Source organism: Eptatretus burgeri, chromosome 3 (assembly GCF_056783735.1).
Source record: "Eptatretus burgeri isolate ZD-2024b chromosome 3, Ebu_testis_v1, whole genome shotgun sequence".
Taxonomy (NCBI): Eukaryota; Metazoa; Chordata; class Myxini; order Myxiniformes; family Myxinidae; genus Eptatretus; species Eptatretus burgeri.
Window position 1 is genome coordinate 69,023,581 of NC_140963.1, and position 16,400 is coordinate 69,039,980.

Below are 16,400 nucleotides of genomic sequence, written 5' to 3' on the forward strand. Positions count from 1 at the left end.
AAACACGCATTTGCTTTGATTGCCTGTGATCAGGCTATCGAGCAAACTGTAAATTGGGACTCAGACATCCACTGGTATTACTAACTTCAGTCTGAATCATGGAGCTGTTCATCGATGGATTATAGTGCAAAATGAGCATGCCACGATAGCCCGCCGGTGTCAAGATCTTGTTGGGTGTCATTCTGACCCTCACAATCTGAAGGATTTTGACAGGATCCGTACTGAGGGGTGAGGATCATATAGAAAGCCTAATATCAATAATAAAGTCCATGGAAGACCCTTTTGAGCTATGTGTCGACTTGGTGTGCATAAGTTTGGGGGTTGTCGCTCATCATGATGTCAAAAATGATATCCTAAATGCCTGTGAAGCGGGTGAGTGTCTGCTAGAAGATTTTGTGAATTCTTGTTAATTGACCACCGACGTAGATTTTTACTCTGTCCTGAAAAAAACCAAAAGCTGAAAACATTCATTTCACAAGTGAAAACAGCATCGAGTAAAACCATGCAAGGAGATTTTGCGTTCTGATCACACACTATTCGCACGGCTCCTCATCATCGGTCAGACTCACCAGTTAGATATGATAGAGGTTTTAACATATTCTCTCAGGAAGGTTTCACTTCCTCTTGCAGGTGCAGATGGCAGCATGGCGAAGACAGATACATCTGTTTTGCTATATTTTATGTAGAGGATGTTCTTGTTGTCTCATTCCCTCATGATACTGCTGTAATTTTAGATGGCATGGCTATCATTCAATACCTGAGACGTATAACTGGCACATTCGGCGAATTGACTCAAGTAGTCCTGTCACAGTTTAAGGAGGAGAGCAACTGGAGGATAGGATAAGAAGGCTACAAGGTGTATCAGTGTGATCGGAAGGAGAGAATAGGAGGAGGAGTAACAATCTGGGTAAAGGACAGCATTGCATCAAGAGAAAGGGGGGAAATTAAGGAGGGAATAAATGTAGAGTATTCTGTATGGGTAGAGATTAGAGATTGTAAAAACAGTAAGATACTGGTAGGATGCTTTAAAAGGGCTCTGGGTGTCAAGCAAGAGGAGGAAGGATGAGTACATGAAGAATTTAAAAGGGCATGTGGTGAGGGAAGAGTATCGATTATGGGGGATTTTAACTTGCCAGGGATAGACTGGGTCCAGGAACAGGGAAAGGGCAGAGCAGATGAGGATTTCCTAGTTTTAGTCCAGGATTGCTTTTAACCCAGTTTGTGGATAAGCCCATGAGGGGGAGTGCAGTGCTAGACCTCCTTTTAAGTAACAATTCCAATATGGTGGAGGAGGTGGAGGAAGGGGAGTATTTCGGAGCAAGTGACCATAACATTGTGCGTGCAAAGATTCTGTTAAGGGTAAGAGTTCAGGATAATAGAGCAAGGCTATTAGATTTCAGGAAGGCAAACTTTGAGGGTATGAGGAGAGAATAGGATGATGCCCATTGGAAGACTAACAACAGGACAATCAGCATCACAGAATTGGGAAACCTTTAAGGACCAAGTGTGTAGAGTGCAGAGCAAGTACATTCCAATGAGGTGTAAAACTAGAAGTAGAAAGAGACCAGGGTGGTTGAGCAGTGAGATAAGGAACGCTGTTAAGGAGAAGCAGAAGGCATTTATGAGGATTAAAATAACAGGACTGGAGTTAGATTTATATCACTATTAGAGTAAACAGAGGCAGGTTAAGAAAATAACACGGCAAACCAAAAGAGAGAATGAGAAGGACATGGCTAAGAATATTAAACATAACTAGTCGACCCGTGAACCCGTTGTTGCAGCGGTTGAAGAAAAAATCATTTCAAAGGGGGAAAAAAAGAAAGCTCCAGCAAACTATACTGCTGAGGTTGTTTGCATTGATCAAATTCTCCCGAAGAGTACTTCATTGAATCGGGAATTGATTTTTTTAATAATTTTTTTCGTTGCCCAATTTGAACGAAACTTGATACTGCACAGTGTAGGAGAATGGTGAGTAAGGTGGCCCTAAAATTTTTGCGCTATCGTGTACCATTTTGGCTGGATTTCGGGAACATACATACAAGATGAGAGTTTTAGCAAAAAATATACATCTTCTTCTTCTTCTTTCGGCTGTTTCCGTTAGGGGTCGCCACAGCGGATCATCCGTATGATCCGCATAGTGATTTGGCACATGTTTTACGCCGGATGCCCTTCCTGACGCAACCCTGGTCGCCTCTTACGACACAGGGATATGGTACACCTATTTTAACCAGGGTATACACCGGCCCAGTACACTGGTACTCATTTCGCCGACCTCGGAAGAATGACAGTAATATATATATATATATATATACACATATATATACATATATCAAGGCTTTCTTTAAGTATATCAGGGGAAAAGAACAGGTGAGGACCAGTGTGTGCCCATTGAGGAATAGCACCGGGAGTGAGGTTTGTGATGAAAGTGATATGGCAGACTTATTAACAGGTATTTTTCTTCAACTTTTACACAAGAACAGTCAGGAGAATTGCCAAGAGCTGAGTATCTATCAAGGAGGTGAGAAAGGACTTTTACAGAAGATCCAGGTTGGAGTAGAGGAAGTAAGTAACAGCTAGGAAATCTAAGAGTAGATAAGGCTCTGGGGCCAGATTGTTTGCACACGAGAGTATTGAGGGAAGTGACTGAGCAGGTAAGAGATGTTAGCGGATATTTTCAATAGCTCACTGGAGCCAGGACAGGTGCAGGAGGATTGGAGAGTAGCAAATGTAACACCATTATTTTAGGATCCAGAGAATAATTGGGGAACTAAAGACCTGTTAGTTTGAGTTCAGTTGTGGGGAAGGTGTTGGAGACATTAATTAGGGACCAGATGAGGAACCATTTAAAAACAGTATATACAAACGAAATGCAGTCAGCACGGGTTTACCAAACGTAGTTCCTGTTAAACAAATCTTTTATAGTTCTATGAAGAAGTGTCTGATTTGGTGGATGAGGTAATGACAGTGGACATACTATATCTAGACTTAAATAAGGCATTTGATTAGTTACCACATCGGAGGTTGTTAGCCAAAGTGAGGACTTGTGGAGTGGCTGGTCAGGTAAGGTGGCTAATTGGATTGCAAACTGGCTGAGTGGAAGGCAGGGGATGTGGCTGTGAGTGGGAAAATGTCTTGCTGGGAGGATGTAAGTAGTGAGGTACCCCAGGGATCAGTACTCGTCCCATTACTATTCATTATTTACATCAATGATTTGGATAGTGTGGTGAAGCGTAGGCTTTCCAAATTTGCAGATGACACAAAGCTTGGAGGTGAGGTGGATAGCAGAGGGGTGGATTATCACATTCAGGAAAGTATTGATACTTGCATAGATTGGGCAAAATATTGGCAGATGGAATTTAACCTGAGCAAGTGTAAGGTGTTGGGGATGGGAAAGAACAAAGAAAATAGAGCTTCAGGATGCAAGGGGTAATTTTGGAGCATGTCACACAGGAGAAGGATCTGGGGTGGTAATAGATACGGGAGGTAAGCAGGCAGCATAGTGCCAGGCAGCTATAGGTAAAGCAAATAGGGTTTTAGGCTGTATAAGGAGGAGGATCATTTATAAGTCAAAAGAGGTGGTGTTAACATTGTACAGGAATTTAGTGAGGGCCACATCTAGAATATTGTGTGTGCAGTTTTGGTCACCACAACTCAGGAACGACATAGATGCCATGGAGTGCGCTCAGCACAGGGTTACTAGATTTATTCCGAGCCAAGCTAGAGTCAGCTATGAGCAGCGGCTGAAGGAAACGGCTTTATACACTAAAAGGAGGCGGTTACAAGGAGATATGATAGAGATGTTTAAGATAATGAAAGGTATAAATAATAGAAGTGCAGATTAATTATTCAACAGAGTCGACAGTGAAAGGACCAGGAGTCATCGCCTGAGAATAAAGACAGTGGTAAGGCAGGGGTATTTTACTCAGAGTAGTTAATGCATGGAATGGTCTCCCTGGAAAGGTAGTGGCAGCAGAAAAAGTAGATAAGTTGAAATTATAATTAGATAGGTACCTGGAAGTTCTGGAGATAGAGGGGTATAGGGATGTTGGCAGGACTTTTGGGTAGCTTGAGCATTGATGGGTGATTGTGTGCATGTATATGGAGTGCTGTTGGTGGGGGTCTCATCAAGTGGTGTTGTGTGGTTGATGTGTGTGTTTTTTTAATGAAGCCCATGCCCCCTCCCCTGAGGAAAAAAAAAATATATATATATATATATATATATATAATTGCGGGCCAGGGACCGGTGGCGAGAACGACCGCCAGGTGGGGGAGGTTACGTCGTCTCCCACCAGACTCGCTGGAATTGTAGGCAGTCGCTCCGGATAACTCCGTGAGGCGGCGGGTCGCTTAACCGACCGTGGACGCCAATACCTCCACCGCGTAGCGTAGGGTCTTTTTGTCTAGAACCAATTTACCTAATTAACTACGCGGTGTCGTCTACCGGGGAACCACGCCCTCGGCACGTCTTGCTCGAACCAGGTCATTCTACCGACTGTGGTAGAGTTCCAACAACCGACTACCAACTCCGGTTCGGGTGCAGTCCTGTGGAACTGCCAAAGCCGTGCCGGCTAGGATGAGCAGATTAACAGGAACCAAAAACCCGGCTAAAAAACTCAGATCCGAACCATGCTGAACCAATGAAAGAAAGGACGGAAACGAACTGGGAACATTTCTTATAATGGTTTATTTACAATAAGAAGGACACAGAGCAAGACTTATTGTGGAATATACAAGAAAGAATTCACAATGATCAGAAATAAACACTTAAGCAGTTCTACTTAAGAGACGGCACCACACACGCAGACACACACACAGACGAAAATAAAACCCAGGTGTTTTATTAGGACCCCCGCACCCAGGGAGAGAGACAAGCTGGGGTCACGGTTCGGCAGGGTACCTGCACGTTGGAGGGATGGGGGTGCTCCGTAGTGCGGCACCTGCCAATGGCCGTGCAGCCCAGCCCACAGTCACACGCGTGGGGCTCGTGTCCGCGGAGGAACTTGAGAGGAGTAGTCGGAGTCCCAGGGCGGGGGTCAGGGTCGCGGACAGGACCTAGCAAAACTTCCACGAACGCCCCAGACTCCATCAACGAATTCCCCGTCTCTAATAAACCTCCGACGAACGCCCTCGAATGCCCCACGCAGAGCTGAACTCCTGAAGTGAACTGAACTCAGGCTCCAGCTCAGAACACACACCAACCAACTCACTCCTTCAAATAACTCCCCTCAAGACTGAGGATGGTGTCGTCTTTTTATGGACCTCTCCGAACGGGGCGGGGGCTCAGTGGAACAGACGTCACTGCCCGCCATGATTGGACAGGGCCTCTACGGATCCGCCCCTTCTGGGCGGGGTCTCAGCCTTGTTGGGGGGGGGTGACGCCCCCCCCCCCACGTGTGTTTGCACTCGTCGAGCAAGAGTTGCAACGTTGAAAAGGAACGTTTGTGGAAGCGGCAAGGAACGGCTGCAAGATCTTGCCTCGGAGAGTCAGGGTGCGAGTAGAGGTGCTGTGAGGTACTGTGAGGCACTGTGAGGGTGTCACGAGCGGTCAGAGCTGCAAGGCTGCAAGGCCGTCACTAACTGTCACAAAACAAACTGTCGCCAGCTCACCAACCATCTGACTGGAACTGGCTGGAGCTGAAAATAACCGTCACCCAGCTGTCATAAAACAGTCCTCCCATCCATTTTATTGGTGACCAGTGTGGGTGGAGCCTCAAGCAGACTTCAGCCAAATCCACCTTGCCTGTTGGTGCATTGTTGCATGTGATCAACAGTCAGCCTCACGATCATTCCTTCCTTACCAGAGTGAGATACAACCCCAAATCAGCACACGGTGGCTTACGATGCCATGTTTGTGGTGCTGGACGAACAGCAGAGAGCAGCCATTTGCCAGAATTACCAAGCGAAAACGTGAAGTGCTCATAAAACGTCAACAACCATCACCTCTCCGTTCAGCCTGACATGAACAAGAGCCAGCCAGCATCCACAGAGCTGCCAAGCGGGGTGTCAAACGTCGATGGAAAAAGGTCGGCATCAACGTCGGTGAAAGAGGTGGGCATCAACGTCGGTGAAAGAGGTGGGCATCAACGTCGGTGAAAGAGGTGGGCGTCAAACGTCGATGGAAAATAGATGGGTGAGGTAAATGATCCACAGCCGTATTTGACTGTCAGAATAACTGCTCAGGAAAAGCCCACGATGTGCTTAATCAAATGTCCTGTAAGTCCAAGGTGTAAATAAATCATCCACCTCCAAGCCAATGTGTCCTGATGGAAAGGGGGTAGACGAGCCTCCGTTGGGCTAACGGCCATCTCACGTGCGAATGTGTCTGTCATTAAGAGAAATAGGCCATCCCATAAAAAAGGGAATCTATTCTATACCCTTCTCAACACATCAACATTAGAATCCCACAAGACATGTGGATGGGTCTATCCTGGATATGTATTTATGGAAATATCTGTCTGAGGACTCAAATGTTTGTATGCATTCATCAGATCCGATTCTGAAATCCATAACAATATGTATATATAAAGACACACACACAAACACAAAAAACACACACACAAAAAACACACACACACAAAAAACACACACACACACACACAAAAAACACACACACACACACACAAAAAACACACACACACACACACACACACACACACACACACACACACACACACACACACACACACACACACACACACACACACACACACACACACACACACACACACACACACACACACACACACACACACACACACACACACACACACACACACACACACACACACACACACACTTGTAATGGTGAGCATCAGCCACAGATTATGTCTCACACAGTAAAACCGCATAATCCGCAAAGAACAATCATCCGTCTGCCACCCAGACGATTGTTCCCACCAATGCAAACCAATCAACCAGAAGGCACGAGAGGTCTTTATGTGGGAAAATTGTGTGCTTAGCCTGTGGGATGCCCAAATAGCTCAGATGGCAGAGCATTGGTGCAGTTCACCAGAGGACCTGGGTTTGATTCCTGGTCTGGGAACATAATTTTCCAACACATTATGTCTGTTTGCCTGTTCATTTATAAAATTGTATTACTACGCCCCCTGTGGTTAATAATAGCGGTCATGGAATTGTCCCCCCCACTAGGGGGGGGGGAGACCCTCTCGTGGACAGGCAGTTGATGCTCATATGGTTGGCAGTGAGTATCCCGGAAGCAGCAGTGCAAAGACAATGGCATCTCTATATGTGGGAGAATTGTGTGCTTCAATTCCCGGTGGACCTGGGTTCAATTCCCGGTGTGGGTGCAAATGGTGGTAGTTAGCTTATGAGGACTTACCTAATGGGAATGTCCTAGCTTTGAGAACTTTTTAGACCTGTATTAAGTGCACAGGATAAGGATAAGTTTTCCATTTTTGCATTGCCGGGGTGACAACGCTGTCCAAATTAGTGCATTGAGGGGGTAAGGCATTATGTTTTCATGTTCCCCTGTCCAGATAAGTTTCCTATGTCTGGAACCAGGTGAGGCAAGTGCAGATTACAATGGGTCACAAAACAGCATGGACGGAAACAGGCCATTTTGTTTCTTCAAGGCTCTAGAAGGCCAAGAACTGCTCACCATGCTGGCCCATAATTGGCTGCAAAGCCAGTGCACACATACAGCTTTCCTCAACCTGCCTTTTGTAAGCAAAAGTCCAGATCAAATTTGAACCCCCCACTCATATGCTCTACTCTCTACATTTGTCGTCTTGAATATAGCCATTCAAGACTACAAGTGCTACATTTTGCCAATTGGAAGAAAACTATCTTTCAACTTAAACATGTAGATGATGGTGAATTGGCATATTACTCCCTGATGACTGATCATTCCACCAATGACTTTTAACTTCACAGTGGTGACTTTGGACATTCTCCGTGTCTATAATATTTTCCATCAACCCCCCAGTAGCAATAGCGATGTAAGAGGAAGAGAAAGGTGAAGAGGAAGGTAAAGAGGAAGGTGAAGAGGAAGGTGAAGAGGAATGCTGTGGCATCTGTTAGGGCAAAAACAGCATTGTTCCAAGCCAGAAAACACCCAACTGTTGGCCTTATGAACACTGGGGAGGCAAGTTCCACTCAGAATCTCATTTTATACCATTGTCTACGATTAAAAAAAAAAATTTTAAAGACAACTTTTCAGCAAGTAAAGCTCAGATCAGATAGAACACCAAACAATGTTTCCCCGTCAAATGGTCAGACCGGACACAGCATTGTATAAAGCAGACACTGTCTATTTCTAACACAGACATTCAGCTCAACTTTTAAATGGATGCATGTATTTTAAGGTGCATCATAAAGGACAAAATACATAAAGTGCATCATGAAGGGTAGAACTACCCACATCCATCCATCATCATAACAACACCACTACTGCAACATATTTCCAAATCAAAGGAAGAATCCCAGGTACATTTGTCTCCTCAACTACTCTTTCTGCATGCCATTTCCAACAAAATCTCACATGTGCAAGGTAGGCTCATCAGCAAAGATTTCCACCTGAGGTTTGCAGTAATTTTGCGGTGTTTTGCTTCTGCATGGGTTTCGTGCTGGCGTAGCTGCTTCAGCAAGATAGATTCAGTTTCAGATGGTTTGCCAGGCAAACTGTGTGCCACTTTGGTCACCGCTGCAACCAGCTTGGCAGACCTGACTTCATGCTCCGACCTGGAATTATCATACAGAACAGCAACACAATTATTTCATTTTTTTTAAACTATTGCATTTATTATCAAAATACCCAGAAAACATTAGATCAGTGGTTCTCAACCTATTTGCCATAGTGGGCCACACCTACAGCTCTCGGTGTGTTAAGCGGGCCGCAGCCACACAACTTACTTCCTGTGTATCCTTTAAAAAAATGTTTTGTATCTGTCATCTGACAGTAATGCATTACAAATCAATATTCTGCAATACCTTTAACCATGTAAATAACAAATTTCAAGACGCAATTTTAAATTTACAATACACAGTCCGAGTTTTGATTTGTAAGGCACTTGTACACAAGGCACATGACTTTTTAGAGTAGCTCATTGGTTACTACACAAATTCTGGTTCCGTCAAAGAGAGAGAGAAAAAAATAAAAACTCCCAGCATCTTTACTTCTTTTTTATTTTTATGACAGGATGTCATTTGGTCAGCAGCTGTGCACTGATCAGGTGGCATGCAGCCCACGGGTTGAGAACCACTGCATTACATGGTAATTGGCGCACATGGCAATTGACTGACTGATGTACCACACTCTGTGTTGCAGAGTTTTGGTTCTGCCAAAGCAGTTTATTGGCAAGGATCATGCTGGCGGTTCACCATCCCTCTCCCAGCAGTAGTTAGGGCAGGAATTTGGAATTTGTTCATGATGCTGGCGATAGCTCACTGACTCTTCACAAAGAAGACCACAGGATCTTTAACGTTCACCAACTAATGTTGGCAGATGGGATGCCCAGTTTAACGTCGATCCGAGGGAGGGCGCACATATTGATGAATCACCCTGCCTGTGAAACAATGGGATGGCTGTTTTTAGCTGGGTCGGGATTCAAATCGAGGCTAGATGGTTTAAAAGCAAGTATGCATACATCAAGGCCTTCTGGTCAGCTTGGCAATTAACAATCGATGCAAATTACATTATTTGAATATCTTTCATCTCCTGGCTCTCTTTCTCGTTCACCTCTCTAAGTGCGGGATTTGCTTGTAAGGCTTTGGATGGTGAATATCTGCTAGGGCGAGAGAGAGAGTAATCCTATAGATCACTTTAATGCTGTTTTTACTAAGTTGCAATGCCCACGTAAAATGTTTCTAATTGAGCAGGATGTGAAAAATATTTTATTGTGGAAGAACTGGCAAGCGGCCAGAGTAAAATTTCCGCATGATACTGTCATGCACCTCTGGGCTCAATATGCAATGCCCATAGGGGAGAGTTCTGTGGTAATGCAAGATCAGATGACCCAATCGGGTGGATACCCATTTTCTTAATCTCCAAAATGCTTTAATTTTGACTTGAATTACACTGAAGAAGCAAAGTAATAACATTGATTGTAAAAAAAAAATTATTATAGGCATACATGAATAATTACCAAATGCCAAAAATAAATAATCAACAATAATTACTACCCATGCTTTAGGCCAGCAGGGGAAGCTTAATCAAATGGGGGCGGGGGTGGAGGAATTAAAAGGAAAATAAGTAACATGCTAAGCAAGGCCTCTTAGAGGATGCTGAGGGCAGGAGGCCACCAGGAGAAAGAGCTGGAAAAAATATATCAAGAGGAGCAGCCAACTACTTGTAGAGCCATTGTGGCACATGATGAGTCGTGAGGGCAGAAGAGCCTCGGTAGTAACTGCAGCAGCCCAGGTGGCACAGTGGGCAAGGCAGAAAAGCGCCGAGGACGTCAAGGCAAACCAAGTTCTGCATCGGTGGTTTGGTCTCATAGGTACAGGTAAAAGAGCATTGAGGGCACAAATGACAAGCACTGCGTTGAAAACAGCCAGGGCAGTCTCGAGTATGCAAGCAGTGCCCAGACTGTGCAGTCTAAACGCAGTCTCATGATGAGTGATGGAAACGTCGCCAAACCAAAATTAATCTCTGCAGGCCTCATGCAAAACCTTTGGTGTCGCATGTGGTTATATTATGAACAAACTGCAAAAGCTGGACGGGACTACTATCCTTTAAAATGCTCCATCTCAAATGCAGTGAATCTCCCATCACTCTCCGAGTCGTTCTCTATCTTCCCCAATCCCTCAAATCAGTCCCTTCATGTGTCCCTCTCCATACCAAACAGTGGAACCACCAGATAGACTTCCTCAGGTAATGGCAAGTTTGAAACAGCCAAAAGTGGACATGCAAATACATGGTTAAACGTTCGGCTTATCTGCAGACTGGCATGGTGATGGAGAAAAACCTGGAATAAACTAATAACCAAGAAATCATACTAAAATACACCAAATGTATTGTGATGTCCACGGGACTTGAACAGTCCCGCCAACGTAGAATGAGCCGAAGAGATGGAGGCGGTTTATTTTTATAACCCAAAGATGGCGGTTCTAATCGCTCTACCGCAAACGAGACGAGGAAGGTGGCACGAGTCGCTTTTCACTGAGTTGATAACATTTATTCCTCTAACCAGAAATAACAAGACTCGGCAAGAAGAGGGATCCGGGGCAATTCGACGGGATGGTGTGGGTTCGGGCGTGGGGAAAACACAGACAATTCCAATGAATATACAAATCTCAAACCCTCTAAGGCGCCAGGTACACACACACACACACACACACACACACACACACACACACACACACACACACACACACACACACACACACACACACACACACACACACACACACACACACACACACACACACACAGCTATTCCTGGTGGTCAGGCTGGACCGTGGTGTGGACGCAACTGTCCCTGGATTGGCATCGGATGAGCTGGCCTTGCTCTCGTCAGGGGGGCAGGAGAAACCGTGGTGCTGTCGACCTCCTGGTCTTGGCCCAAGTCCGCTCACAGCCACCAGGGAACCAGTTCTGGCGCCAAATTGCGAGCAGGAGAAGGAGGCAGGTCCGCCCGCCGTTCGACCCCGTACTCCGAGCCAGCAGAACCCCAGAGCCAACCAAGGTGAGGCACGAGGCTCAGCAAGGCTACAAGACATGATTAAACCAGGGCCGAATCAGCGCAACAACAAGCACGCTCCCAGCACAACAACCTCCACCCCCCAAAAAAACGGTCTTTCTGTCCCGATCTTCTTCCTCTTCCTTTTCGACCCCGAACAGAACCTTTTTATGCTCCCGTCCTCGTCACTTCCAATCGAGCTGTTTATTGGCCCTCTGCCGTCGCCTTCCACCAATCGTGATCACGGGGCGGAGTCATCCGCAGCACTGTCATGTGACGTCACGGCCAGCCTCCAGAGAATACTAAAAGGGGTTTACGCAGACACACTTACCCTATCCCTATCTAATTACGTGACAATTATCATTTCCCCCTTGAAGAAATGGACATTTACTAGACAACTTATCACCACTGAATTGCTACTTATTACATCGAGATCCTGGTACACTCGAACAGCATGGCATACCTAATTAAACATCCTAATTACCCTTTGAATGCATACCCCCCCCCCCTCAAACGTAACAGTATGTATGTATGCATGTATGTATTAGAATCGAAAACGTCTTGGCCGATCTCCACCAAATTTTGCACATGTGCTGGGGTCACGTCATGGGCACACAAAATAATCCCCCCTCCCCCCTCCCCCCTTCCTCCAGGTTGCTCCCAGAGGGAGCTGTTGTTTCTAGTTAAATTAAGCACCACCTACCATTCATCTAACAGCTTTGAACTAGGCTTGATCAGCAGATCTGTTTTTGTCAGATTATCAGCCGCATCTGATACAGTAAACTATTGCACACTTCTGCAGAAGGTCTTCAATGACAAAAAACCCACTCCACAGAGCGCAAACAGACCTCGATATGGAATTGCTGCTTCTTTGTAGAGCAAAGTGTGTGTGTGGGGGGGGGGGTGGGGGGAGGGAGAGCTTTCTTGAGCTTAATCACTTGAGAACTGGTATTGGCCGCTGCAGGGTACCAAGCCAGAAATTGGGCTTCAATGTCATTACTGATTTGCACACTTGGCTGTGGCATGGATCTACAGATGATTAACGTCTTCTCTGTGGACTCCTGCCTGAACCATGCAACATTGGTGACATCTATACCAACAACAGTAAAGCCAAGGTGTAATGTACAGTTACAGAAGAGAAACATGCGAAGATACGAAACAAGAATCCAACATTTTGCGTGGCCCAACACAGTTTTTAGAAAAGCCCTTTTTCTATAGATTTAAATGTATATAATATTACATTCTAAATAGAACTACAACGGAACTCGGTAGAGCGCATACCTCCGGAAAGCTAAACAGTTTACGTTGTGTATCCCGCTGATAGGCCAGATCTGCATCCGGACCTCAGCCAAAATCAAATTAACTTGTTCTTGTCACCGACCCAACTCATCCACCAAATTTCATCACGGGTCCGTCCACAACTTTTTGAGATGTTATGCTATATTGTTTTGGTGCCGGGTTCGGTGGCGAGGACGACCGCTAGACGGGGCAGTTGCGCCGTCTCCCCTCCAAACATCCGGAATTGAAGGTCATCACTCCGGGGAACTCCGAAGTCGACAGGTCGCTTAATGGACCGTGGACGCCAATATTTCGATCGTGCGGTTATGGTCTTTTTGTCCGATTCCAATTCACCTAAGTCGCTGCGCAGTCGAGCTACCGGGGCCGGGTTTGTCCGAACCGAGTCACTGTTACCGACTCGGATCCGGCGTAACCGAGTGGGAATTACCAAAGCCGCGCCGGCCCAAATGACAATTTACGGCACACTCGGCCTCCCTAATTCTCAAGCCCGAACCATACTGGGTCAATGAAAGAAAGCACAGACAATGAACTGGAACATTTAACAGTTATTTATTTACAAGGTAATAGGGAGGGAAACAGAGCAGACTTAATCACGAATACAGATGTAGGCAAATGTAAAATGGCAATCACTGAAACGATTTCTACTTATCAGACTGGCCACAGAGAGACACATACACCCAAAAAGAAATGGACCTTGTGGGTCTTTATTCGGCCCTTCAGCTCGGGATGGAAGGCGAGCTGAGGGGCAGAGTCTGGCCGGGTACCTGGCCGCCTCGTGCAGTTTTACCGACTTGCACTTGTGGAGCTCGGAGTCCGTGGACGGGAACGTGAGATCCCCAGCTCGAGCGCTCCAACACAACCTACCACGGTGGAACTCGAACACACGAACCAGAATCCAACGAGCCCACGATCCTGGCTGCCACGAACGACAATCGACGACACAAGCACCACGAAACACCTCCGCCACAACCACCACCACCACGAGCAGCAACACGACCACCAAGGAACCCCGAAAAAGACCGACTGCTGAGACAGCTCACCACCCTTCTTATCCCTCCCCCGCGCGGGTCGAGGGATCTGCTCTAAGGTAACTCGCCTCCGGATTGGTCGGGGGCGTCGGGTGATCGGTGTCCTCCCCTCATTGGACGAGGAAAACATTCCATCTGGCTGGGGTGGGGTCGGCTCTGAGGTGATCTCACCCCCGATTGGACGAGGGAAACATTCAATCTGGCTGGGGCAGAGTCGGCCCTGAGGTGATCTCACCCCCCAATTGGCCGAGGGGAACATTCCATCTTGCTGGGGCGGAGTCGGCCCTGAGGTGATCTCATCCCGATTGGACAAAGGGAACATTCCATCTTGCTGGGGCAGAGTCGGCCCTGAGGTGATCTCACCCCCGATTGGACGAGGGGAACATTCCATCTGGCTGGGCGGGGTCGGCTTTGAGGTGATTTCACCTCCGATTTGACGAGGGGAACATTCAATCTGGCTGGGGCAGAGTCGGCCCTGAGGTGATCTCACCCCCCAATTGGCCGAGGGGAACATTCCATCTTGCTGAGGCGGAGTCGGTCCTGAGGTGATCTCACCCCCGCCTATGTCCGTGGCCTCGAACACGTGTGTAATGGCGCTGAAGGAGTGGAGGGGGATTTGATGCAGAAGACTAACGAGAAAGAAACTCACAGCACACAAACAAAATTCCCATTTGACATCGGGGAGGAATTCTAACTATCCACATATACTTAATGAAATAACTAAACTTTGGTCAACTGTATGTGTGAAGGTGAATGGTTTGCAGATTCATAACAATATATCGTTTTTGGACCCATCTCTCAATTGTGAAGAATCATTTAAAAATTTCAGATCCGGTCCTCACCAAAATCTAATCAATTCGTCCTTGTCAAACACGCAACCTGTCCATCAAGTTTCATCCGAATCTGTCTAACTTTTTGAGATATCCTGCTCAGACAGACAAATACACAAACAGGGGTGAAAACACAAGCCCCTTCCACCTTCGGTGGCAGAGGTAATCATTACAAAAGTAATACACAATGTGATGCAAGCAACGACACTATACATAAGAAAACTACCATTTTTGTAACAGCACAAAGTACTGTCAAGAAAAATCCAATGCAATGTGCCATGAGATGTGTACGAGGGTTAGTCAAAAAGTATCCGCAATGATTTATTAAAACTGTGTTGCGTTCACTACATTGTGTTGTTGTAAGGGAGTTGACATGACCGCTCCACTGTCCGTTTGCACCGAAGAGCAGCAGTGTGCAGTGAAACGATTTTTGTGGGCTGAAGGTGTACCGGGGCAGAAATCCATCGCAGATTTTCACCACAATATGGAAACAGTGCTTTACTGAAGCGGAGTGTGCACGATTAGATTACCATGTTGAAAAACGTTCGCACAAGTGTCACTGATGATGAACGATCTGAACGCCCATCCACATCCACAACAAAAGAAAACATTGAACGAGTCCATGCCATGATTCTGGATAATCGACGGTCAACTACTGTTGAAGTGGCACAACATCTGAACATCAGTCATGGTTCTGCACATAAATTCCATATCAACAGACATGGTTTTCATAACGTTTCTGCAAGATGGGTTCCAAAACAACTCACAGAGGAGCACAAGCACAACCGTGTGACAATCTGCCGAAGCCTTTTTAACCTCTTTCATCATGAAGGGAATGCTTTTTTAAGACGCATAGTCGCTGGAGACGAGACGTGGATCCACCATTACAAGCCAGAGAGCAAACACCAAAGTATGGAGTGGAAGCATCCGACACCACCAGTCAAAAAGAAGTTAAAAAGTTAACCATCGGCTGGAAAAGTGATGGTCACACTTTTCTGGGACTCAAGGCCCAATTTTGGAACACTATCAAGAGGGGGCACAACAGTACAGTGTCCATTATTGTGTAATGCTCCAGGTCCACTTGAAACCAGCTATTTGATGGAAACGCTGATGGCTACTGTCAAAAGGTGTTGCATTGTTGCATGACGATGCCCATCCACACACTGCATCCCATACTGTGGAAACCCTCCAGCAATTGAACTTTGAGGTGTTGGAGAATCCTCTGTACAGTCTTGACCTGGCCCCTTTGGACTTACACACGTTTGGTCCACTCAAAGACCCTTTAAGAGGCCGCCACTCTGCCAGTGACCAACAAGTGAAAGAAGTGGTGAATGTGTGGCTCGTCACTCAGCCAAAACCTTTTTTTTCCTGAGGGCATACAGAAGCTTGTGAACCGATAGATTAAGTGTGTTGAAAAGGAAGGAGACGATGTGGAGAAATGATGTTCTTGTACATGCTCAATTGTAGTTATACCTCGTATTTTATTTAAACAGAAATATATTGCGGATACTGCGCATAATATCAAACTTCCGGGTCACGCACGTACGGGCACGTGAGAGTGAAGAAACGGCCTGTGTGGTTTATTTATTTATTATTATTATTAT

General features: G+C 46.0%; 1 protein-coding gene across 1 annotated transcript in view; it reads right to left on the minus strand.

Annotated features, from left to right (window-relative positions):
• The window catches only part of MRPS31 (mitochondrial ribosomal protein S31), a 36,469-nt gene that overhangs the window by 7,731 nt on the left and 12,338 nt on the right, over positions 1 to 16,400 (minus strand). Inside the window, exon 4 of the mRNA XM_085873849.1 lies at positions 8,536 to 8,700. Coding sequence (XP_085729975.1) covers positions 8,536 to 8,700 — 165 coding nt within the window. The remainder of the gene's footprint in view (positions 1 to 8,535; positions 8,701 to 16,400) is intronic.